Source organism: Bactrocera tryoni, chromosome 3 (genome assembly GCF_016617805.1).
Source record: "Bactrocera tryoni isolate S06 chromosome 3, CSIRO_BtryS06_freeze2, whole genome shotgun sequence".
Lineage (NCBI taxonomy): Eukaryota > Metazoa > Arthropoda > Insecta > Diptera > Tephritidae > Bactrocera > Bactrocera tryoni.
In genome coordinates, this window is record NC_052501.1 from 26,208,655 (window position 1) to 26,235,195 (window position 26,541).

General features: G+C 35.7%; 1 protein-coding gene across 8 annotated transcripts in view; it reads left to right on the top strand.

The window, feature by feature from the left end:
• LOC120770873 (cytochrome b reductase 1) overlaps positions 1 to 26,541 on the top strand; it is a 90,035-nt gene that overhangs the window by 29,810 nt on the left and 33,684 nt on the right. For 3 of the 8 annotated variants that reach the window (XM_040098501.1, XM_040098500.1, XM_040098502.1), the window contains one exon: positions 45 to 232. In XM_040098501.1, coding sequence (XP_039954435.1) covers positions 108 to 232 — 125 coding nt within the window. In that variant the 5' untranslated portion in view covers positions 45 to 107. Of the gene's footprint in view, positions 1 to 44; positions 233 to 8,037; positions 8,291 to 19,122; positions 19,264 to 23,512; positions 23,687 to 26,541 lie in introns of those variants that run through there. The other 5 variants (XM_040098504.1, XM_040098505.1, XM_040098503.1 and 2 more) reach the window with 5 other exon arrangements.

A 26,541-nucleotide genomic window follows, 5' to 3' on the forward strand; every position in this document is an offset into this window, starting at 1 on the left:
CCGCAATATCAAATAATGAAACATCTTTATCTGCTCTCTTTCAGCAAACGACTTTTTTCACAACACAACGTAGCATCGCATAAGCCATCAAAATTCCTTGCTGTAGTATGGATACGAATTCTGTTAGTCCACTGCCACCGCCAGAAGCACCGCTTGCTATGATGGAGGTCGAAAAATCGCCACCAGGGACACCAACAACGAACGATATGCCACCACCACCGGATGAAGAGAAGTAAGTGGAAATAATCAATTATCTACTTGAAGCTAATAAAATAAGACGCACACAGTGGTGCGCAAAATAAAAGCACACGAGGGAGTGGGGACGAGACAATTTTTAGGTGGGATAGGATATTAAAAAATATTTTTAATATATATAATAATATAATTCGAAACATTTGTTCCAAGCGTGTTGTGCTACTTTGAGTTTGATCCACCAATTTCTATGACAGCTATATAAGGGGTCATCCTTTTCGAGCTCCTCTACTATTTTAAAGAAAAAACTCAAAAACTTCAAATTTATCGGGGAATGTTTATTATAATTCGAGATTCTTTGGCATTTATTTTTTGAAAATTATCTCTTTAAAATGTTGGCCGCGGCTACGTCTTAGATGGTCCATCCGTTGAGTCCAATTTTCAATGACTCGTTCCAGCATTTCAACTAGCTCTGATACACGTGATGCTTTCCTCCAAGGTACGAATCGGAGCGGAATTGTCCGCATAGACTTAAGACTTCACGAAACTCCACAGGAAAAAGTCTAACGGTGTGATACCATTCGATCTTGGTGGTCAATCGATCGGCTCAAAACGTGAAGTATACATAACTGTTCTCTAAGCAATTTTGCTTGTTTGCATACCCATTGAGACAGAACAAAATTTTTCTCGAATATGTCGGATCTTCTTGGAACTTTTCAAGAGCCTATAGAGCGAAGCGATGTCGCTTGTAAAGAGCAAGCGGCTTTAGTTTTTGCGCATACTCTATTTTGTTCGCTTTCAATTTAAGATCTCGACCTAAAATGCGCTAAGTCGTTCCATATGTCAGTCCGAGTTGTTGCGAACGCTGCCGAATCGACTCCCTACGATCTTCGTGTACACTCTCAGCTGCGGCTGCTTTATTTTCTTCACTGCGGGCTGGACGTGGTCTATTCGGGCGAATATTATGCAATAACGAATGCTGGATCTCAAGATATGTAAAGATTTGTAAATGTTGTTCAGGATTAAGTTTTTCCATCATGAAATGCCAAACACTACGGAACAAAAATATCTTGATACGACTCACGCGTGATCTGTCAAAATAGGCTATCGAAAAAAGTACCTCTACTTGGATCACCCGTCATTGTATTGGTATGATCTGAGCGATTTCTTCAGAGACTGCACCAATGCCTTAGGCAATAACCTTTGCTAAATTCGTTGAAGATATCTCGCCAAATCAAAAAGCTTCCTATACAAGAATTTTGATCTGAACGTTCGGTTTGTATGACAGCTATACCTGTATGCTATAGTGGTCCGATATCGGAAAAGAACGGGTGTAAAGTTTCAGATCGATATCTCAAAAACTGAGGGTCTAGTTCGTGTATATACAGCAGGAAAGACGAACAGAGGGAAGGGCATGGCTGCATCGACTCAGTTCCACACGCTGATTATTTATATTTATATCTTAATAGATCTATTCATTAACTATCATATATTGCTAGATTTTTGCTCATAACTGTATATAATTTGACCAAAGAGAAAATTGTCAAGGTCCATTTGAAAATGTAGCCATTAAATGTGTCTAACCTAAAACACTTTTTTTAACACTTCCTCCCTTTTAATACATACATACATACATACATATAATATCTACAATATAGAAGAAGTAAAGAATATGCGGGCTTCCACTTAAGTAGCCAGCGTTAAATACATGAATATATCTTTTTTTGTTGTATATAAATATATTTGTACTTCTGGCAAGCATTCGCCACTGCTTGGCTGCTTGAGAATTTCACTTGTCAATTCGGTAACCACTCATTTCCTGAGTTAAATTAAGATAGTTCCTGCGTCGTGTGGAATTTCGCACGGCCAATCAAGTGTTATGCCGTCACACCTACATATTTTCGACACATATACCTACGTACAAACATATTATAGTTATTTGGTAGGCAACACAGCTCTCTAATCGGTATATTTACCATACCTTGGCCACTTGCTTTAAGTGCACTCAAATTTAATTAAGCACATCTCGTACTCGTAGCTGGAGACAATGTGGACTCGTAAAGTGTCACTAGCAGCAACGCGCGATTGTTAATCGTGAGCCAGCGACGATCTGGCAATCAGTGCGCATTGCTCATTTATTCGATGACTCGTAGTTGTACATAATAACACATTTTTATATAAATTTTTTTTCTGTCTGTCCGTTGAATAACTAAGCAGATATTTGCTTGATAAACAAAACTGTTCGCTATCGCCGTAGCAATATCAGATAATTTGTTTTAATCTACATAAATAGATGCTGTGATATAACCACCTACATTTATTTAATCGGCGGCTGTAGCCGAGTGCGCCGGCTGCGTGACTAACACTCGGTGGGTCTTGGGTTCAAACACAACAAAGACTAGAGTCTAAGTGATCAAGCATTGAAGGCATCACGGAAGGCATTATCCGAAATAGTCTTGAGAGCCGAGGTGCATGCTGCTTGGAATCCCTTTCATTGGCCTTTTCAGGCAAGGACACAAAAAAAGTCCGGGAGGGTACATCTGGGTTATAGGGCGACTGTGGAAGCGTTGGGATGTCGGCCTATTCACAAGAAAGGCGGTTTGAGTCAGGGCGTTGTCGTGGTGCAACCTCCAATCCGCTGCGATGTCTTGTCAGACCCGATTGAGACTTCGTTTGAGTCTCTTGAGAACTTCCACAAACAAATTCATGGTGGACGATGCCTTTGATGTCAAAAAAGGCTATGAGCATCGTTTTCACTTTGGATTTGTTCATTATTCAGGTCTTCATCAGCGATCTCTTCCCGGTCCTCCAACAAAACATGGTGCCACCGAATCCAGTCGGTGCGCGTACGCTCCGAAGTACAGTCGCGGCAAAAGAAAATCAGTCCTAGTACTTTCCGGACAAAAGGAACAGTCATAACGATTCTTTTGTTTGAACCTTTTTGCTTCGAAGATTAAAATATTTGTACTTCATTGTTTCTGATAACCTCATTTATCAAAGGCGGCCAAGATAAAGGTTGTTGTTGCATCTTATTATATTCTTCGTTACTAGCAGTCAACATTGCCATAGCGATTACAGCAGAGTTAACAATAGTTCAAATGCAGTTAGTTTATTCTCCACCTGATCTCTCCAACGAAGTGGAGGTCTTCCTCTTCATCTGCTTCCATCGGCTGGTACGGAGTCCAAAACCTTCAAAGCTGGAGTATTCTCTTCGGTGAAATATGACGATTGTCGCCACAGCTCATCCATCAATTCCATCGTTTCCAATGCACAAAGGACCATAAATCTTCCGCAAAACCTTCCTCGAACACTTTTAAAGCCGACTCAGCAGATGATGTCATTGACCAACCCTCCGCTCCATATAGTAGGACGGGGATGATGTGTGACTTGTAGAGTTTGCTCTTTGTTTGTTTCAACAGGCTGGAGAAGTTACTTCTCAATTGTCTACTCAGTCCGAAGTAGCAGCTGTTGGCAAGAGTGATATTTTGCGTTAGATTTCAAGGCTGATGTTCTTGTTGTTGTTGCTTACGCTGATTTCAAGATAGACAAAATTATCTACGACTTCAAAGTGCGAGCCAAGTCGGGAATGTGATGACTGATTGCTTGATGACAGAAGATCTTTCGTCTTGTCCTTGTCCATAACCAGTCCCAAACGCTTCGCTCCCTTATCCAGTCTAGAGAAAGCAGAACTAACGGCGCGGTTGCTGAGGCCAATAATATGCTTACGACAGCAGCTGTACACTCCTATGGAAGATTTTACCTTCTCTGTTTCGCTCTGCAGCTCATATTATTTGCCCAAGCAATAGATTAAAGTAGCCACACGATAGGAAGTCTCCTAGTTTAAAAATCCGTTTGGTATCGAGCGGCTCTGAGCGGTCCTTCTCGATCCTCACGGAACTTTTGGTGTCGCTCAACATCAGCTTACGCAGCCGTATTAGCTTAGCGGGGATACCAAGTTTTGGTAACAGCGGCATAGAAGCTTTACCTTTTCGTGCTGTCAAAGGCGGCTTTATAATCGACGAAGAGGTGGTGTATGTCGGTTTTCCTTTCACGAGACTTTTCCAAGATTTGGCGCATGATCAAAATCTGATCAATAGTAGATTTTCCAGGTCTAAAGCCACACTCTTATCAGTGTGGTCCAATCAGTTTATTGACGGTGGGTTTCAGTCTTTCATAGACTACGCTCGTTAAGACCTTATGTGCGATATTAAGTCTCCCTTTTTTTGGATTGGACAGAGCACACTTATGTTCCAAAGAAGCTGATGCATGCTCCTTATCAGCTCTTCGCCGCCGTGTTTGAATAGCTCGGCCGGCAATCAATAGGCCCTTCCACTTTGTTGTTCTTCAGGCGGGTAATTGCTATTCGAACTTCTTCAGGGACGAGCAACGGAACATCTATTCCATCGTCATCGATTGGGGAATCGGGTTCATAATCTTCTGATGTTATGTTTTTACTGACATTCAACAGGCTGGAGAAGTGTTCCATCCATATAATATTGAATAATTTCACTCATCGTAAAAATCTCCGAATGCATTTTATGTACTTCAGAAAGTCGTACCAATATATTGATGAATGGGTTTCCGCGCGGAATTTAAATTAAAAAGTCTTACTATTTTGTGCCCGCTGCAGTGAGTAGTGAAAATTTCCTGACTTACGTTTCATTCCACGGAAAACGAAATCAAACTTTGTTAATTAGATATACTAGTTTGTCGTTATTATATTTATACCCACAACTCATTTGCATATGTATGTATATACCTAGGCACAAACATAATATATAAAATATATGTAAGTAAAGTTGCTGGGTATACACTAACGGTGTCAACGTGTAGATACCATCAAATTGTCCGATTAAATGCGTACATTGTTGTCGATGTCAGCGCACATAGTAGAAAATGTTCACAGACACACACATTAGTATATATATATATGTATGTAGTATATGCTTTGTTGTATGCGTATAATAGTAATCGCATAATCGCTACAGCGTTGAGCCACCTACTTTTGCGAACTTCCTTTGACATCCTTTTCGTTGCCAAACGCTGACCAACTGACCGCACACAATCAAAAGTTCGTAATTGAGGTTAGAAAATGTAAAGGGCGTGTGTGTGTTAGCCAAATTCATATTCAACTCAAGAACAATGTAGAAATTTAATGGCACCGATACTGCGGCTTGACACAGTCCAAACGTCCGGCGCGTACACACCCAAGGCGCAATATATTCAACAGTTGATTGCGTGTTAAACCGACTTTTCCTTCTATCTTATAATAATATGCATTTAACGGTATTTTTACAGCTCTGAAGCGATTTATGCGACGAAAATTAGGTTTATATATTTGCCATGAATTTAAGAGAGTTTAAATATTTACAATGTTGCAGAGGAATCAATTTATATGGCGGTTATGTCACGTTTCGTAGGTGAGTAGCAGTGAAACAGAGGGTTGTTGGACCCCGTTACACATCTTGGGCTTAATTAGGTGTGTAATACCCAGAAGAAAACGTCCTTATGGTCGTCTGTGTATACAAGGTTTGTCCGGAAAGTAATAGGACTTTCACAATAGGCTCCTTCTGAGTCAATGCAGCGCTGCCAGCACGAATTCCAAGCATTGACGGCGACACGGAAGGTATTCGTCGGAATAACCTTGAGAGCAGAGGTGCATGCTGCTTGGATCCCTTCAGTCGTCTCAAAATACTCGCCTTTCATCGGCCGTTTCAGGCAAGGAAACAAAAAAGTCCGGGGGCTGTAGGGCGGCTGCGGAAACGTTGGGATGCCGGCCTTGGTTAGGTAGCTGTTCATAAGAAAGGCGGTGTGAGCCGTGGCGTTGTCGTCGTGCAACTTCTAATCGTCTTGTCGGACCCGATTTACCCTTCGTTTGAGTCTCTTGAGGACTTCCACGTAAAACTTGGTCTTGACGGTTTGTCCAGGAGGAACAAACTCATGGTGGACGAAGCCTCTGATGTGAAAAAAAAACAATGAACATCGTTTTCACTTTGGATTTTGTTCATTCTTCCGTACTTATCAGGGACCTCTTCCTGGCCCTCCAAAAAAAGCCTGGTGCCACCGAAACACACCACATCTTGCTAAAGCAACATATGAGTAACCCTACATGATCATATCAAACGTCTCTGTCGCAGATTTACCGAGTTTCACATAGAATTAAATCACGTACCTCTGCTCTAACGAACGTTGCATTTTCGGCTTGCACCACTCACAGGAACACGTCGCGCGAAAATGTTTGTCCTGACCCTCCAGGTGCTCGGAGGCAGTTGACCAGCCGCTCGTTACTAAAATCCTCGTTAATCTAAAATTGCAGACGTTATTTTCTCTCTAAGAAGCTACTCATTTGTCGGAATGGCCAATATCCGAACACTGACAAAATTGAAGTTCTTGAATGGAAAAGTCATTGTGTAGCAGCCAAAGGTAAAATATACATATGTCTCCACATATCCACACCAGTCTTTACTTAGTCTAGACACAAACCATTTCCAGCTTATATTTATCACGTACTGGAAAAGCTACTGTATGATTAACAGTCTTTTTGCATCCGTGCAAATGCTTTATGTTATTTAACAGCGATCTTCAGTTGATAACAGAGAACTTAAAATATTTGATTATTTTACTGAAGCAAGTCCATATACATACGTACGTATGTACTTACACAGATTTAATCTCTCCGGCTCTCACCAAATGCTCCAATGCAATTTTATCAATTATCTGTGCAACGTACGCTGTACAGCTGACCGGCCAGTAAGTGTCCGCAGTTTGTGTGAGGCTGTTGGGAAAGCAGAAAACCGAATAAAAACACAAAAAAAGCTTCGAGATAATAAAAAATTTCGTGATTTTGAAATATAAAGAATCTAAATATGCTGGCGAAGCTTAATTGAGCAAGAATTTTTTATAAAGTGTTTTAAGTAGTGGTGATAAGAGTGGTGTATGTATAAGTGAATGTGTGTGCATATGGGTGTTTATATGGGAGTAAAATGATTACTCAATAAATTGTAGGAAGCGCAATGAAATGCAGGTTATTTATTTTTGGAAAAAAAAATTAAAATTATTTTCGAATAATACCTAAAATTACAAAAATTAAAAATAAAATAAAAAAAATAAAATATAATATAATTAAAAAAAAATAAAATAAAATAAAATAAAATAAAATAAAATAAAATAAATAAAAAAAATTAAAAAATAAATTAAATAAAATAAAATAAAATAAAATTAAATTAAAAAAAATAAAATAAAATAAAATAAAATAAAATAAAATAAAATAAAATAAAATAAAATAAAATAAAATAAAATAAAAATAAAATAAAATAAAAAAAATAAAAAAAAATTATATTGAGTTAAATTAAATAAATGAAATCAAATAAAACAAATTCTAATTAATTTAAATCGATGAACTAAATGAATAAAAATTTAAGTAAAAGGAAGATCGGAAGAGCATATTTATTAAATATATAATAAAATAATATAGAATAAAATTTTTAAAATTAAAATAAGTAAAAAAAAAATTAAATTATATAACAACAAAATAAAATAAACAAAATAAAATTAATTTCAGTCAATGAACTAAATATAAAAATAAAATAAAATTTAAAAAACAAAATATATATACTAAATTAAACTAAAGTTACATAAAATAAAATAAAATTATATCAAAAATTAAATTACGTGAAATAAAATAAAATAAATACTTGTTCAATAAATATTATCAAAAAAGTCCATTTAATTTTAAATAAAATATAAAGTTTAACATGAAAAATACATTAAATGTGCTATTTAACAAATTAAAAAAAAAAATTGATGGTACATCCACAGCATGCAATAAGTACATTTATGGAAAATTTACAAAGAACTGTTATAAAAATTATATTTAAAACAAATACCTTAAAAGCTGTTCCTATGTATAACATGAACTGTAATCCCCTTTAATAAAAAACAAATTAGTTTATATCACAAAAGCTTAAAATACATTTACAAAAGTGGCTTCTTTGTCGAGTCTCACAAACGCTCATAAAACTGCAACAAACACACATACTAAACAAAGCAAAATGCTTGCAGGCGACTTGAAGAATGTGCAGCGCTGGCGTAAACGAACGTAAGTGTTGTGATAAATAAATAAATATCTAAAAAAATATATTAATTCATGGAACATTTGAGCATCAGCTTAAAACTTTATTCCAGAGGGTTTTCGAAACCATACATAGTGTCAATTTAAATCGGATTAATGTGTACTTACGAAGACTTTTTGGATGCAAACATAACTTTATTGCCATCTGAGACGGGCTTGGCGGCCAAGAAAGCATCAAACCAATAGCCTGTTCTGATGTGAATCGTGTTCCAGTGAGTGCATTCTGCATCTAACGGAACACACAGTAGTCAGAAGCGGCAAGGTCCTGGGCTATAGGGTACGTGAGACAAAACTTCCAGCTGCTGTTTAACAAATTAACTGGTTTAACTGGTCTAGCTACATGAGGCAGAGCCTTGTCATGATTAAAAATTATTGCCCCGTGTTTAATCGCGAGGCCGGGCGTTTTTCACCAATCACTCGTTTCAATTTGATGAGTTGTTGCTGGTAGCTTTCTTCGTTAATGGGTTCACGTAACTCTAGAAGCTAATAATACAGTATGTCATTCTGATCCCGCTAAATACAGTCATGGATATTCGGATTTGCCGTTATTTTGGCTGGTAGCCAGGTTTTATATATGCTTTTTCGCTTTTAATGGTGTCATAATGGATCCCATTATCATCACCAGCGAGCCAATTCAATTCAGAAACGACTTTGTGACGTACAAGCAGCATTTCTGACATACAATATCGCCTTTCAAATTTTCTTGGATACAAAACATATGGTACTCAATTGCTTTTGATTGTATCCGACTGCTTTTAAAAGTTTTAAAATGTCTGCTTGCGCGATTATCAGAGATTCTGTGAGCTCTTCCTGTGTTTGGCTACAATCTGCATGGAGTAATGCTCCCAGTTCCTCATCTTCAAACCTTTTAGGGTTTTCATCGTTGTTCATCGTCTCCTAAACCACAATCACCACTTCACTTTTAAACGTGCAAACCACTTTTGGCACATTCGTTCAGCTAGAGCATTTCCATCATCGAAAAAAAACCTTTTTCATGCACAAATTTTTATTAAGAACTTCCCAAGTACGTCTCGTTATAGCGTAACCCCGGTATATTGAGTTTGCCACGAAGTTTATAACATAGATTAGGGAGTGTGCAAGCGTGACAAGCCGTGTTGATTTAGTCATTTCCACATGTTTGCTGTCTGTATGTAGGCGATTTAGCTCCTAATTTTTTTGGATGTCAATTTGAATTTATTACACACCTTTTTCACCCCAAGAAGCTATTCATTTTTCATAATCGCCCATATCGAACTACTATACCATGTAACTGCCATACAAACTGTCAAAACCAAGATAAAATATTTACACCAGATCATGAATATAGCCGAGGCGAGGCCGTTGGAAAAGTCCATCCCATCATCTTACTGAGTTTTTTCACGTATGGATCGAAGTAAAGTTGGAGGTGCGGATCGAAGTGTAGTTGATGAGGTCTTCTGTCGGAAGTTCTCCATCAACTCTAAAGCCCACCATTCCCCAATTTCATCTTCTTGGAAGCGAGTCGGTTTTCTAATGACTTTTTGCTTTCTGGCGTTAGAGCTATGAACCTCCAGTGAGCTCAGCAAGCGCTGGACAATAACATGAAAATTGTGAGACGGCGAGATCCTTCTGGCCGAGGGTGAACCGTTAGAGGGCCTCCGTACTACCGAACTACTGGCTATTAGCAAAGTCTCGGCGCAGTTGTAGGTGTTCTGACTGGACACTGTCGAATAGGTATACACGCGTTGCGGATAAATATTCTGTCGAACGCTCTTTGCTAAAACGAAAGCTGTATGGAGGAAGTCGAGGTGGCGTCATCTTGATTGAGAAATCTCATTAGATACAGCTTTGGTAAATCTGGCAAAGTTGCTGGTATTGATATTAAATAACTAAATAAATTTGCGGTAAACTCAAAAAGCTTTGTGGAGCTATGAGGATCTGGTGATCCACTTTAGGAGTAATCCGGTCTAGAAGCATGCATTCCAGGTAATTGTAAAAATTATGAGCTGACGAAGTGGGGGTCTCTAAAAATTTCCACGTGACCATACCCATGATTTCAACCCTCCAAGTTATCTGAAACAAAAAAAAAGATTAATAATCAAGAATAATGTCGCAATGGCCGGAACTACGGAAAAGTGGGAAAAAGTTTTTTTCACAAAATGGCGACTGCCTGAAAAAAAAAGTTTTTTGGACCAATTTTTCTGATTGTTTCTGACTATTTCGAATTTTTTAAAAATGATAAAAATAAAAATTTGGGGATGGGGCTAGTTCCAACCATAGACAAGCCCATAAAGAAGACTCTATAAAAATTTCAAGTTAATCGGTCCAGTAGAACCTGAGAAATCGTGGGTATCGTTCCGAAAAAGTCAGTTTTGAGAAAAACGTGTTTAAAGTTTAGGAGACAATTCTAGTGAACACGGACGCCACGTCACAAAATCGGCTGTATCACCAAAAATAAACCGAATTTTGAAAAGTCCTTCCAAGGTCATATTTTTGAAAGTCTAAACTTTCAAGATATGCAAAAAAAAAAATCGATTTTTTCAAAATCCTAGACAAGAATAACCTCTTAAGGGTAATACAAAGCACGCACTTTTGTCCAAGTGAGATTTATCTATTTTTGATTAATGCCGCAACCGACACTAGATAAAGTTGGGTTAGGTTATATGGCTGATCAAAGATAGCACGTGGATATATGTAGTCCTTTGTCACGCCATTGAAAAGAAAAACTCCTGTGTTCGAACTGTAAATTAGCAAAACGCTTAGTAGTCAATACAAATTTGCACAGGCGTTTAATTTCCATTTCCGCCAGCTCGATGGGATGTCTGAAGGTATCGCTCCCAAGAGCTTAAGTCTCGACCTCCTAAACGCGGAAGGTAAAGAAGGAAGTGTTGAGTTATTTCCACCTCAGCTTCTTCCATATAGCTTCTGCAGATGGCGTCTGGTAGGATTCCCAGCCTTACTGCGTGGGTGCCAACAGGGCAATGGCCCGTTAAAACCCCTAAAACTAGGGAGAGGCTAGCCTTACTGAGTGCAAAGAGATCACTAGATCTCTTTCGATCGATTTTGAGCCAAAAGGTTTTTGTGACAGCGTATATACCGATGGTGGGCCGGCACTGACCAAGCTTCCACGAAGTCCAGCTTTGTAGTCGTAGAATGCAAGAGGATGCGGAGCACCGATCGGCTCCAATTCTATCGATATCGGTTCTAGGGTGCCTCTTCTTGCTAGCTCAACAGATTTACAGTTTCCTGCGATTCCGCTGTGGCCCGCTTCACACTACTGTCTTATCACAAGGACACTCAATGCTATTGATAGCGAGGTTTAGTACTCTTTGACCACGACCGAAACAAAATTTTTATTATAAGTTTTACAGTTTCTTGCGATTTCGCTATGTCCTGGCATCCATACCAGTCTTGCCACAGAGACACTCGATGCTATTGATAGCGAGGTTTAGTGCTCTTTGACCACGAACGAAACAAAATTATTGATATATACAAGTACATTTTTGGCACAAAAACTCTCTTTAAGTCTATTAATTCAAAGAGAGGAAGTTGGCTTAACAAAAAGATAATAAATAAATAATAAATGTAAGATATTGTTTTCGACGTTATAAAAATGTTGACAATATCTATAATTTAGATATATAAACAGTTGTTTGAAAACTACTATTTGTATATTCTTTAAAGTTAATTTAAACCGAAGGTGAGCACTTCATATCCAGCTCAATATATACAATACTATCTCTATAATTTTTTTTCACTAAATTCATTTGTAATACCACCCGCTAATGACAACAACAACACCAACAACATACGTATCACTTTCCATTTACCGCCCATCAATTCATTTACGCCAAAAATTTACTGTCATTTCATTATGCTGTAATTTGCATGCCATGGCGTATGAGTAACATGCCGCGAATACTTCAAACTAGCAAGTTTCAAACCAGTAAGTTCCATGGTAGTATGTACATACTATCCCCATAATATACACACGTACAAGTACATGGTATATACACGCACACGCACTTATATATATATACACAAACACACACACTCATTTGCGGCCACTTACTCACGCATTCATAGCCAATTTATTATTTTTAATTAAATCAAAAATGTGCGCACGCGTGTGTGTGCCGAGGTAGGTGCGCGTAAAATTGTCGCTCGTGTTAAGTAATAGCACCGCCAACAATAACAATAACAACTACAAATATATGCTATTCTACATAAATAAATAAGCTCAATAAGCTGGCGGCTAGTTTGTGGAGCGTAAGCTTTGTCGGTGCAAAATAATCGTTAAATCGAATAAGAAAACGCCGTCGTCGCCGTCGCGTGTCCACCCACAAGCAGCAGCGGTCGAACTAATTTTAATACACACACCCAATTCGGGGCGCTGTGTTGCGCCGCTGGCAATGAAATGCTAAACTTGGCATGCTTTGCTGGTTATTTTTACTTTTACCAACAGCGTTTGTTGTTGTTATAAGTTTTTGTTGTTGCAACTGGTTCTAGCTGTTGGGTGGTCAACTACCCACTCCTCAGCGCTTGTGCCAAGCAACAGCGCACATTTGTTATCCTGGCCAGCCTTAATTGTGGCACGCAAACATAACGGTAATCGAGGCATTGGCGGTGAGATTTGGTGAACGCCCGACCAAAGCGGATTCAACAGTTGTTTGCCTGGTGTGTTGACCAAGTTTGTTTGGCATATGCTTAAGGTGCTCACTTTCTGTTGTTTGTTGTTGGTTTTGTAGTGATTTCAGGTAACTTTTATTTTGGTATGTTTGATGTTTGTTGGCTTTAAAGGCACAGCTGCTCAGCACGCTTTATATGGCATAACGAACGAGCAGGTCAGATGTCACTGCAGAGTCACTTGGTTTCCACGATTTCGTTTGTTTAGCCGAATCCCAAATATTTTTGTAGTTTTAATAATACAAGTGCGCTCAGCTGGTGGCTATCAGTCTTAATTGATTGAAATTAGAACATAAGTAGTGAATTGGAAATTTGTTTCTCAACAAAAGGAGTTGATATATGACAACTCTCATAATTGCTAATCGAACACGCATGTCGTGTGGCAGGTGTATTTTGGTCTTAAATTTTGTTTGTCACGTGTTGACTAAATGTATTAATATTAATTTATGATAATAATTGAAACTGCTTAAGATACTTATTTTTGACTGGAGTCAGAGAGATTTAAGCCACAAGCGTTTGACAACACACCTGTTTAAAAGTAGCAGTAGATATATAGAATGTATTGAGGCTTTGCACTGCGACCTATGGTCTATTGTGTACTCTCTTATATCACATATGGTCACAAAAGTCCAACATTCTGAACAATTTCAGGAACCTGCCCTGCTGGGCGCGACTGAGGGAATGTGATTCCAATCCACGTAGATAGAACCTAGGGTAGTAGTAGCGAGTAGCGGTTAGTAGCAGTAAGTGATTTCTAGAGCTAGAGAAGTAAGAAGTGCTAAATAGAGCACGATCAAATCCAGCCCTAACCATATAATTTTCGTATATATGGTAGAATTAACAGAACACACCTTAGCCTTAGTACCGCCGAATGCAACAATATAATCATGAGACCAAAAAGAACTCTGTGAAGAAATTTCCCCTATTTCAACCTATATGCCACTTAAGAAACGGGAAACTCTATTTTTGTTACAACTTAGCCAACTTAGAACTAAAACTTAGGAAACCGATGGCTACGACTGAAAAGGGAAGCTGATTATTCGTTCCCACAACAGTTGATTTTACGTAACCGGCATGAATCTAGCATATCTTAAGGTTAAAGACTGTAACATGACAAAAAGAGTTGTATTTCTTTGTGTTACAAGAATAATGTTGTCAATTTATGTGATTTATGCCAGTTCTTGTTCGATTCGCAATACAGAAATATTTGATGAATTGAAGATAGCTTACAAAGTACTATCAGCAACATTAATTTTAGCTTGTTTTAGTTTATTAGAAATATCAATAGTCTTAACAACCCATTCTTCGTTCTGTGTTGCAACAACAAAAAAAGTTAACTCCTGTTGCAGAGAAGCTATAATACCCGTTGCAAATACAAAATATTTCATACCATTTGATCGCACAATTTGTATGGTAGCTATATGTTATAGTGGACTAATCTGAGTAATTCCAGTGGAGATTCTACTCTTACCTTAAATAATAAACCGTTCCAAATTTCGAGAAGATCTCTCGTCAAATAAAAAAGTTTTAAACACAAGGACTTGTATTTGTTCGGTCTGTTTGTATGACAGCTATGTGATATAGTGGTTCAATATCAGCGGGTCCGACAGATAAGCTGACTCCTGAAAAGAAAAGGATATGTATAAAATTTCAAATTCGTGTCTCAAAAACTTAGGGATTAATTCGCATTGACAAAAGGACCGTCGATTTACTCAACTCGTCCCGCTGAACATTGAAAGGTGGATCCAATTCAAAGTACCATACAAAGAAACTTAAAATTGTATGGGGAATGTTTCTTGTCATTCGAACGAATTTTCTTTGGCATTTATTTTTTGATGATCTCTTTCAAATGTTGGCCGCGGCTTCATCTCAGTTGGTCCATCCGTTAAGTGCCACTTCCGATGGCTCGTTCGAGCATTTCGACTGGTAACTGTGTCATTCGCCATTTCGCGAGATGTTTTACACCAAGGTCTGAATAGAAGTGTGATTGTCCGCATACAGACTTTACATATACCCACAACAAAAATTGTAACGTTGTGATATCACACGATCTTGGTGGCCAATCGACCGGCCCAAAATATGAAATTATCTGCTCATCGAAGTGTTTTCTCAATAAATGCATTGCTTGATGCAATGTGTGGGAAGTGGCGTCGTCTTTATGAAACCAAATGTCCCCGAGATCACTAGCTTCAAATTCAGGCAACAAATGGTCGGTTATCTTGGCGCGATAACGGCCATTGATTGTTACGTTCTCACCGGCATCAGTTTTGAGGAAGTATGGGCCGGTGACTCCACCAACCCACATCAAACCGTTGTTTTTTAGTCATGAAATGCCAGCTATTTAATCTATTCTGGTTGATCTTTCTCCCAAAGGCAGCAATTATGCCTGTTTCCCTACCGTTGAACCAGATGGAATGGACCTCATCACTGAACAAAATTTAGCTCGTAAACGACGTCCGGGCGTAAGTCTTTCCATGCTGAAATGCCAAACCATACTGAAGAAAAATAGCATAACAGCTTGGCACGATTCACTCGTGTTCTTTCCAAAAGAGGCTATTAAAGAAAGTACCTGTACTTGGATCTCTCGTAATATATTTATATATTTTATAGGGTGTGCGCCATTCCCTATTGGGTATTACAAACCTCGTGGCAAACTTAAAATACCCAGAGGTATAAAAAGTAAACAACAAGCACAACAGAAGCTAATCGCTGTGCCAGCTTAGAATTCATTCATCATATTTTGAGGTGCTATATACTTATATCTTTCAATTCTGCGATTTTCACCTCAATCTATCTCGTACATTAATAATTTGCTCTGAATCAACGAATGTCCTTATGTTTCTCGACTTATGAATAATAAAATATATTGGTTCAGACTCTGATGCACCGAGCCAGAGACTATATGTAATACTCGTAGATCAGAAGATTCCAAAGGTGTAAGAGAAAGAAATATAAAACATCTTCAGGGAGGTGAGCATTCACTCTTTGTGTCACTGGCACGGGGACATTTTATACTAGTATGCTTGTGGATTCAAATTTTTCCACTAGACGATCGATTTTTGATATGATAGCACGACTGTGACGCCCATAAATTGGACATAGTGCTACTGGCTTCGAATTTTGGTAGTAAATTTTAACCTTACTGAAGAGAAATGTCAAAAGAACGGAAAAATATGAGGTCCTTTGCTGTCTGCTTATGTAAAACTCTTTTTATTATTATACCAGTTTATTTGATTTATACGAGTTCTCATTCGATTCAAAGAGAGTTTATAAATTTGTTTCATTTTCGTTAATTTTTAATGAGAAAGAAACAATCGCAACATTCCCTTGTAAGTTTCTTTCAAGATTGAGTTTTTGTAAATATTGTATAATATACCTGTATATACTCTATAAATAAGTGTAATTGCCATTTACATGCTTTTACGGTTTTCTCTTTTTTGAACTGCGAACATAACCTTACTTCAAAACAATTAACGCGAGTCTCAGGCCAAATTTGATAGCATTATAAAATACTCTAACGTAATAATAATATTTAATAATTATTTTCAAGTTGATAACTTTTACTTTTCTCTGTCTAACTTCACTATAAACAAGTAATATGAGGAATTTTCTGATTTTGTAATGTATATATGAATATATGTATGTATGTATATACATACATCTGTAATATCTATAGCAAGTGCATTATAATTGAAGCTTTAATAATGTTGGTTAATTAATGCGATTATATTTACCAAAGAAAGATTGCAGTCTAAGAGTTCAATACTCACATGCAACAAGAAAATAATATGTTTACACTTAACTTTATCTTTCGCTCTTAAATAAGTTGTCTCTGTGTCTAAATGTATCAATAATGCAACGTAAGTATAATATACTTAGTTTGGACGTGTAATAAAAATAGATATTAATGTTCGTTTATTTATTACATAAACGTTGTCATACCATTCCCACGATCTCGATCGAAAGTTGTGAACTTGTGATTTAGACGTCGGTGAAGTTTATTCAATTATAAGACCAGTGCAGAAGCCTTTGGATAAAGTAAAAAGCTAAAATAAATCATATATTGTTGAAACATATTAGAAACGAAAGCTAATAGCAGTAATAATTTGTGGGTGATCAGAAGTCGGGAAGAACAAACGGAGGGCGTGGTTCAATTTTCAAGAGTTAATAACAAATTTTCTTGATTTCCGGCAAACTTATAGGTAATGAAAACATCTATAACTCTTGCAATTCCATCTTTCACCTAAACTGCATCTTTTCATAGGATTCGCGATCGAAACGAGACAAGCCGTTTTTAGCCTTTTGAAATTCAAAAACACTCTCTTCTTCCCTTTTCTGATCTCAGATTTTGTGGTAAATATTTTTCTTTTCAATTTCAGAGTAAGGGTACTTAAAAAAGATGTATCTTCTATCTAATATACGACTTTCGATACCGTTGTTTGTGGAAAGGTTTTTGTTATTGCCTAAAAATATTTTTTCCTTTCTCTCGAACACTCCTAAGGCCGAATCATCAGATGATGTTATTGTCCACGCCTCCATACCAATGATGAACGACTTACAGAGTTTGGTCTTTGTTCGTCGACAGAGGTCTTTACACTGGCAGGATTGTTTCTGCGTTGGATTGCAAGGCTAATATTGCCGTTGGTATTGATGCTGGTTGCAAGATACACGAATTTATCTACGACTTCAAACTTATGACTGTCATCAGTGGCGTGGGAGTCAAGTCGCGAGTGCGACGAATGTTTGTTTGATGACAGGAGATATTTCATCTTGCCCTCGTTCACTACCAGACCCATTTTCTTCGCTTTCTAATCCAGCCTGGAGAAAGCAGAACTGCGGGTGTTGAGGCCAATGATATTAATATCATCGGCGCGCGCCAGCAGTTGTACACTCTTATAGAAGATCGTACCTTCTCTATTTAGCCCTGCAGCTCGAATTATTTTCTATAGCAATAGGTTGAAGAAGTCACACTATAGGGAGTATCCTTGAATAAAATTCGCTTGGTATCGCACGGCTCAGAAAGGTTCTTCCCGATTCTGAAGGAGCTTTTGGGTCAGCTTATACATCCGTATTAGTTTTACGGGGATTACAAGTTCAGACATAGTGGCACAGAGGCAGTTCCTTTCCGCGCTGTCGAAAACGGCTTTAAAATCGACGAAGAGGTGGTATGTGTGGATCTTCCTTTCCGTCGACCCCTGCCGCTTTGTTTCAAGTTGCTTGAAATGCCGTCTCACAGTTCCCTTATACCGAGTTGCTGATGAGTGCTTACAGTAAGCAGGAGTACATGCCGAGTAGAAAACCATTTCTATGTCGGTTGTGATAGTACCTTTTCGACGTCGTACCCTCCGTGTTCCTTGTAATTGTTGACAGGCGTGCTTTGCTGTCTTCGCTACAACTAGACCTCGCTTGGCCAGTAATATAAAGTTTTATACACATATACATATGTATATAGTGAGTCGCTTGTTTCCAGAAATACGCCCGTTCGAAGCCGCACCTTTGGTGAACACATGATGCAATTAGAATTCAGCGAACCTTTAAATCGAATTTGTGGGATTGACTCCGCTGAAGCTTACTCTCTTTTAGCCGTGATCACAGGCTCTTCACGGATTGTCTGCTTACACAAGAGTTACTTATGTTTTCAGGAAGCGAGGTGAGGACGAAAGAGTAGACTATAAAAATGCCGCTGGATCGTATGAGATCTTAACCCTGCGAAAAGATTTCAGACTTCAGACGGATGGCATTGTGCTGCTTATATTGAACCAAAATCTATAACAATGACGAGTTTACATGTAATATCCATTTTCAACACTACTATAACATAAAAATACTAAAGTTTCATATGTTAAAATAATGCAGCAAACAGCACTGCTACTTAACAGCCACGATTAACAGCGAGAGAGCGCAAATTGCTGTTAGCAACAGAATAGTGATCAAAATGCGCTGTTATCACGCTCACAACGCGACCAAAACCCGTCCGTACAACTGATAAGTAGCTGAGTAAAATTCACAACAACAACAGCAGCAACAATTATAAACAGATTGCTCTTGCACATCCGCACAACCCAAATGTAGCCGGCATCAGCGCCAAAACCGTAAAATGAAAACAAAAGCCGACGAATGAACATCAGCCAGACACAGCCACATGAATTGGTCACACGACGGGCCACCACTTTAGTCGACGTTTGAAATTGGCGCTGATCGGTTGGCATTTAGTGAGTTGCAGTGATCGACGAGCAAAAGTGTGGTTTATTGCGATTAGAAGTGGGGAATAAGGGGTTAGATGAGTGTGATTTTTTTTTTACAAAAAAATAATTTTTCACTTTTTCACCAAAAAAAAAATCAAAGCAAAGTATGTAAATTAGCGTAAACAGAATAAGCAAAAGATAAAGGATGAGAAATCATTTGTTTAGAGTGCTGTTGTGAAGTGATGTGAATACTCGTATGTGTATATCTGTACAACAACATTACATATATACTACAATTGATCGCGTACATTCAGCATATCAGGACTTAGTGTTTACTTCTAGGAAAATAAAGCGTGTTGTGTTGTTTAAATGAAAAAAATAAGAAGCAACAACAATAGAAACAACCTGCGGATTAGCAAAAATCGTCGGCAAGTGAGCGTAAATTAGGTCGTCGATGCTATTTATTTCGGTGAGACTAAACGCATGCTGTCGGTCGGCACTTAAGAAATACAAAAAAATTTAAAAACATAACAAAAAAAAAAATAAATAAAAACAATCAAACGGAAATAACCACTTATAAATAAGAAATTGTTTCAATAAAATTTGTTTTGTGTGCAAAGTTCTGCTAGAAAGCTCAGTTTCACCGCAGATTTGTTTAATAAATGTAGATATGTATGTACATACGAATGTACAGTCGAAATCCAAAGTTCGCTTCACAAAATACTAAATATTGATATGCAATTTTAATGAAATTTTATTTAAAAAAAATATAAAAATGTTTAATAAAAATTTTTTGATTGCTAAAAAAAAATTTAAATGGTTTTTCGAATCGAGTTCGTAATATTTATAACAAAAATATAAAAAAATTCGCTTAAAATTTATTTATTTTTTTTAATATTGGTAAATATATTATTTAAAATATTATTAAAACAAATTTATAAAAAAAATAATAACAATATTTCTAACGGTAATGCTTATAATAAAATAAAAAAAATAAAAAAAAATCATTTATTCAAATGAAATTTTATTTGAATGATTTTACTAAAAATTTAAAATTTAAAAATATATTACGTACTCAAACATAATATTATTTGGTTCAAATGTTACAAGATTTATATGCAAAATATTATTTAATGCAAAATAGTTTAAAATTAAAAGGTTTCAGTAATTTTTTCGAATGGAAAAACGCTATTTCAAAATATAGAAAAAAAATTAAAATACAAATTTCGAATATTGAAAAAATAATAATAATAATAATAATAATAACAATTTCGAATATTGGAAGAAATAGTCTTTCAATTAAATTTGTTAAAAAAAATACTTTTAAAGTTAAAATTTCGAATATTGAAGTAAAATAGCATTTCAATCAAATTTATTATAAAAATTATTTGTAAAGTTTATTTAAAAAATTGTAAATGACTCCTAATAATAAAAAATAAAAAAATATGAAAGAAAAAAATAGATAATATTAAATAATAAAAATATTTTTTATTAGACGTTATTTTTTTTCTAATTGGATGTTATTTATTTCAACTAACTTAACAAATATTTTGTTATTTTTTTTAATTTTTTTATAAACTTTTTTTTTATTGAAACGATAATATTCAACTTTAAAATATCGATCTTAAATTTGTTTCATGAATTGACAAATGTTGAAATAAATAAAAAATAATAAAAAGAGTTTCGATATAAATTTAAGAAAACACGTTTTCATTTTTTTCGAATCCTTCATATTTATTATAAAAATTGTTATAAATATATTCGGATGGATCGAAAAAACCGAAGGTTTGTTTTTGCTTTGTACAAAAATTGGTTGATAGACAGCTAGATAGTTCTAAGAAAGGCGTTCCAAGTAGGAAAGGCCCTCTGTCTAAGGTTTTTCTGTTTTTTTCTTAATATCAGTTAGAAAACTGTGTATCTCGCTACCAACTACTTGAAGAAATATTTTGTTTTATGGATTTTATAGGAAATTGAATGTTTTTCAAAAAACTTTCAAAAAGATCTTTTCGTAAACGTAATAATTTACATAACATTAACCATTAAAACTTGATTATTTTTAGAAAACAACGAATTTTATAATTTTTGTTTATCCACCCTAATGCAGATACATACATATATGTACATATATAAAATGCTATTAAAAATTACAATGAAAAGTTTAGGGATCGTTAATGCGTACCTTTTAATTAATATTAAATATAAACATAAATTTATAATGGTATTAAAAGTTTACAAAAAAATTAAATATATTGAATATTAAAATGAAATTGTGTATAAAAAGAATATTGAAAAAATAATAATAAATAAATAAAAAAGACTAAAATTTGAAATTGAAAAAAGTGTAAATTTATTTTAAATATTATTTAATAAAAAAAAAATAGTTTAAATAAAATATTTAAAAAAAACTAAAATAAAAACATTTTGTTATTTTTTGGAATCCTAAAGCATTAATTCAAATTTGAAAAAAAAATATCGAATACTGAAATAAAATACTATTTCAATTAAAATTAAAAAAACAACTATGAAAGAGTTTTCTTGTTGAAACGGTAATATTCAAGTTTAAAATATTAACAATTTTTAGAAATATTACATATAGAAATTAAATATTTTTTGAATGAAATTTTATTTAAAAAAATTAAAAACACATCATCTATTGAAATATTGTTATGTATTATGAAATCTGAAGCAAATTTAGTTATTTTTTTTTTTCAAATTAGAAAAACTTGACTGTAAAATATTAAAAAAAATATATAAAATATGAATACTGAATATTAAATATTAAATATGAATGACAATTTTTTTAAAGGGTTTCATAAAAAAAAAAATAAAAACTGCCAAAAATTAAATTATTACCGACAAACGATTTTTATTTAACTTTTTTTTAATTAAAAAACATGTTATATATATATTGAATTAATATTATTATAAAATTTGTAAATTTGTAGAATATTTTTTTTTGTTTTGAAAACTTGGCCGTGAAGTATTTAGTTCCAGTAGAGAAAATATCGAATATGAAAGCTTACTTTTTTTAAATACAACAAAAACACAAATTTTAAATAACAAAAACTAAAATTTTATTGGAAAAATATTTAAAAGAATAAATAGTAATACAAATCAAGTAATACGAATAATCTACTAAACTATGAAATATTGTTAAAAACTTAAAAAAAAAAATATTTCCATATTTTAAAATAATGTTGCTGAGCTTGCATATCGAAAAAAATAAATCAGATATTTTTAAATAATATTTAATAAAAATAGGTATTGCAATGAAAAATTAATTTAAAATTTTTTTTTTATATATTTTCGAACCATCATAGTTTACAGATAGTAGTAAGTTTATAAAAAGCTACATTAAATTTTCAAGAAATCATAAGTATTTTTGTATTCGCAAATGTTTTGTGCCATCACATATTCGCAAAACAAATAATTTTTCTATTGAATTGTTCAAAATATATATATTTTTTAATCTATAATATATAATATTCCGCAAATAAAATATTTCATATTTCATAGTTAATTATTTAAACATTTTTTTAATCCAAAATTGCAAGTTGTGGCAAACAATTTTGTAAAAAAATAATTCACATTTAATTATTTAATATATATTCTTTAAACTAATATTGCAACTTTTGTCTAAAAATCTCGTAAAATTATTTTTATTAAAAACTCAGCAATTTACTTAATAAATTAGCGCATACTCAATAATTTACTTCCGATTACACGCGGCGCTAAACGAAACTTCATTTGTATTGAATTAATTTATCTCAATTTCCATTTGAATAATCAGTGAGTATTCGGAATTTCAGTGCAAGCAAATATTTACACAAATACAACCTTCAATAGGGGCTGGCAATTGTTTGTGTGCGCGCGTGTATTTACAATTTTCGATAAATAAACACATACGCACACATATAAAAAACATAAAAACATATGCGCGATTGTGTGCGTGTCAGTGCGCTAATTTCACAGTGTCAAGTGCAAAGCTAATGAAATTGTCGCAAAACATTTGGCTGGAGTTATCTAAAAGGCTGCAACACCCACAGGCGCACACATATATCGTACACACATAACACACGAAGCACATAAATAGAAGCGCTTTTCATTAGACACTTCGTGTCACAGAAGCTGCGCCCACGTTCGCTGATTTTTGTGTGTTTTTTTTTGTTTTTTTATTTGTGACTTTTTTAGATTTTTTTTGTGATTTTTTTTATATTTTTTTCGATTCCTAGTGTTGTTTTTGTGATTTAATATTTAATGACATGGAAAGTGAAAATTTTGTGTTTATCGGTGTCTATTTTTTCAATACAAAAACATTTTTGTTGTTTTCATTTCTCAGCGATTTGAACTTTTCAGTGCCATTTGAACTTGAATCGATAATTAAACTATTATTGTTGTTGTTATTCTACAAGTAAACAATAAAATTGTAGTTGGAATTATATAGACGGAGACTGGATCTTTACATGCGTGATCGCCATTTGAACAAAATGCCACGGGGTGGTACAACAACAGCGTGAGTTTGAATAAATTTGTAAATAATGAGCATGAAAAACAGTGCAAAACGGAATCTATGCCTCGCACAGCTTTTCAGATTCATTAATTTATTTAAATAGCGACACATACATACATACATATAGAATTCGCTGACAACGATTTCATTTGATTTAACGAAAATTGGCTTGAGTCATCTTCATTGAGAATTTCATTCGATGGCCACTCAACAGCAGCAGCGTGGCAATCGCTAATAATGTTACTAACTATTGCTTACTAATTATAAATTCTTTTTAAATTTATGGGTCGCAATTCATTAATTAATTTTTTTTGTGTATAAATTTATTTGGAGTACAATTTTTAGTGGTTCGTTACCCAAATCTAAGTTTACCTTAATATTGTTTTTAACAATCTTTCGCTTCATCATGTACTCTCGAAATTCACATCTGCTCAATACTTCAATATTTTTGCATAAGAACTCCGTTCCCCGACAGTCGTGTTTACTTAATTTATCTCTATTTATATCCGGCAAGGGATACCAAGAACTCTTCTCAAAAATAGGAAAGAGTATTTTATACGATCAACGATCTTAAGCAAGATTCATACTTCAATTACACGTTTCGAGAACTTTATAGAGGTTTTCACCTCTATACTATCAAAACTGTTCAAAGTACTGAGAAAAGAAGCTAAACGTCTTAGGACGAACGATATTTACTCCTAAATAAACGGTATACAAAGGCTGATGCTCTCAAGTATCGGCTGGCACTTCCATAACTAGAAGCAAAGAAAGAGTTAACTTCGGTTGCACGAGAAGTACCAACATAAATACAAATTATTCGCTGCCAGAACTTGAGTTTTGATCGGTCAGTTTATAAGGTAACTAGTCCTCAGCAGCACCACTCCATCTAAGAAGCCGTCGCCTACGCTGGAACTACATTTGCATTACTTCAAGGTGGCGTTCCATTTTCCTCATTGAAAGACTTACATCTGCGCACCTACGTCCAGGTCCCGCTTTGTGCAGAATAGCAAAATAGCTGCCAATTTCGGAATAATCCCCCAGTTTGCTTCACTCTCCAGCATAAGGCTGATTAAATTGTCTGCGTTTATTGAGCCAACCAGGTCATCTACGGCGGTGCGGTCTCATTCCCATCGTACACATTCAAAGAATGTGTGTTCAGTGTCGTCTACGACGTTGTAATGGCATGCCAGTTCCTCGACTTTTTCCCATTCCATACTTTTTGAAGAATTCGTGGTCGGATAACAGCTGGGTTGTGTAAAACTCGACTTTTCCGAATTTTCGGCTTGTCCGTGAGTTTAGATGTCTTATTAGTGTAGCCGTCCATCTGCTGGGACTTTCAATCTCCCATCATCGTTGCCATTTTGTTATTGTATCTTCCTTTATCTATTCTATTGCGCTCTTGTTATTTTCGCAAGTTTTCTTTGGATCCCACAACTTTTTTCTTTCGTATGCCAGAAGGTCTATTGGAGCATTACCGCTTATAACTAATATTGCATTAGCTGACCCCGTTCTGTTGGCTGATTCAACTCTGAGGGCTGTGGTGTCGTGCATTCTGGCCACTACCTTACGCCGGTTTTTCCTTTTTAAGCACATCTCTCCAGATCTCAGCTCCGTATTTTCTGACGGTGACGCTGATTGTCGTCAACATTAGCAGCTTTCTCCTTTCTTGGCTGGAGCCGCCTATGTTGGCCATTGGTCTGCTAAGTTGGGAGGTGATTTTCTCTGCGTTTGTCTTACGCCTGGGTAGTTTACTACTTTTTGTGTGCTAAGATTATCCGTAGTCGTTTGCATACTTGTTTCGAGGGGTATGTGCTTATTTCGTTAACAGTAGTAGCTCTGTTCTCCCGTAGCGAGCTGGATGTTCTGTAAGTCGAGCCATGCTTGCGTCTCTTTGCGCTTCTTCTGTGCCTTGTACTGTAATTACTGATGTAATGTCGTCTCGCCTAGCCGATTAAGTACAATTCGTCCGCCATTTCGAGTTTTATTAAAGCGTCGTAGCTGATATTCCACAAGTCTGGGCATATAATGGATCCGTGTGCTGCTGCTGACGTGACGGCTATCTGTTGTACACCCATCTAACGCTGCTGAAGGGGTTTCGCCAAGCGGCTTCTACAGTTTCAATGTCGCATTTTATATTTCCTAGAATTGATCTGCCGGATCTAAAGCCGCGTTGTCTAGGAATAAGTACTCCAGCTTTTTTGACAGCCGCTTCAAGTCTGCGTTTAAGTAGCCTTTCATTGAGCTTTCCCACTGTGTAATTGTACATGCTTAGTAGGCGGTATGCTGATGACAAGTTGTGACCTCCTTTTTACTGATTAGCAGCAGCTGTTGCTTTTTCCAGAGTTCAGGGATATTTCGACTTCGAGACAGGCGTTGTACATATTCAATAATACTGCCAGTCGCTCGGCAGCGATTATTTTCAGGATTTATACTGAGAGCACGTTCTGTAGACGGCAGCTATATGCTATTGTGATCCGATCGGAACAATTTCTTTAGATATTGCATCGTAGCATTAGGCATTGATCCAAATTTTTGTGAAGATATCTCCTAAAATGAAAAAGTTTTCTAAAAAAGCACTTGATCACGAGCGTTCAGTCGGTATGCAAACTAAATGCTATAGTGGTCCGATATCAGCGATGCCAACAAATGAGCAGCTTCTTGGGGAGAAAGGGATGTAAGCAAAATTTCACAACGATATCTCAAAACCCGAACTTATCGTTCGTGTATATATAGACATTTCAATGTATGAAAGACTTACAAATTAATTGGCTTACGAATTTAACGGACATTTCTACAGTAAAGTTTTAAAGTGTGATATACAAGGTCTGTCGCAAAAAAAAACAGAACTCGACCACAAT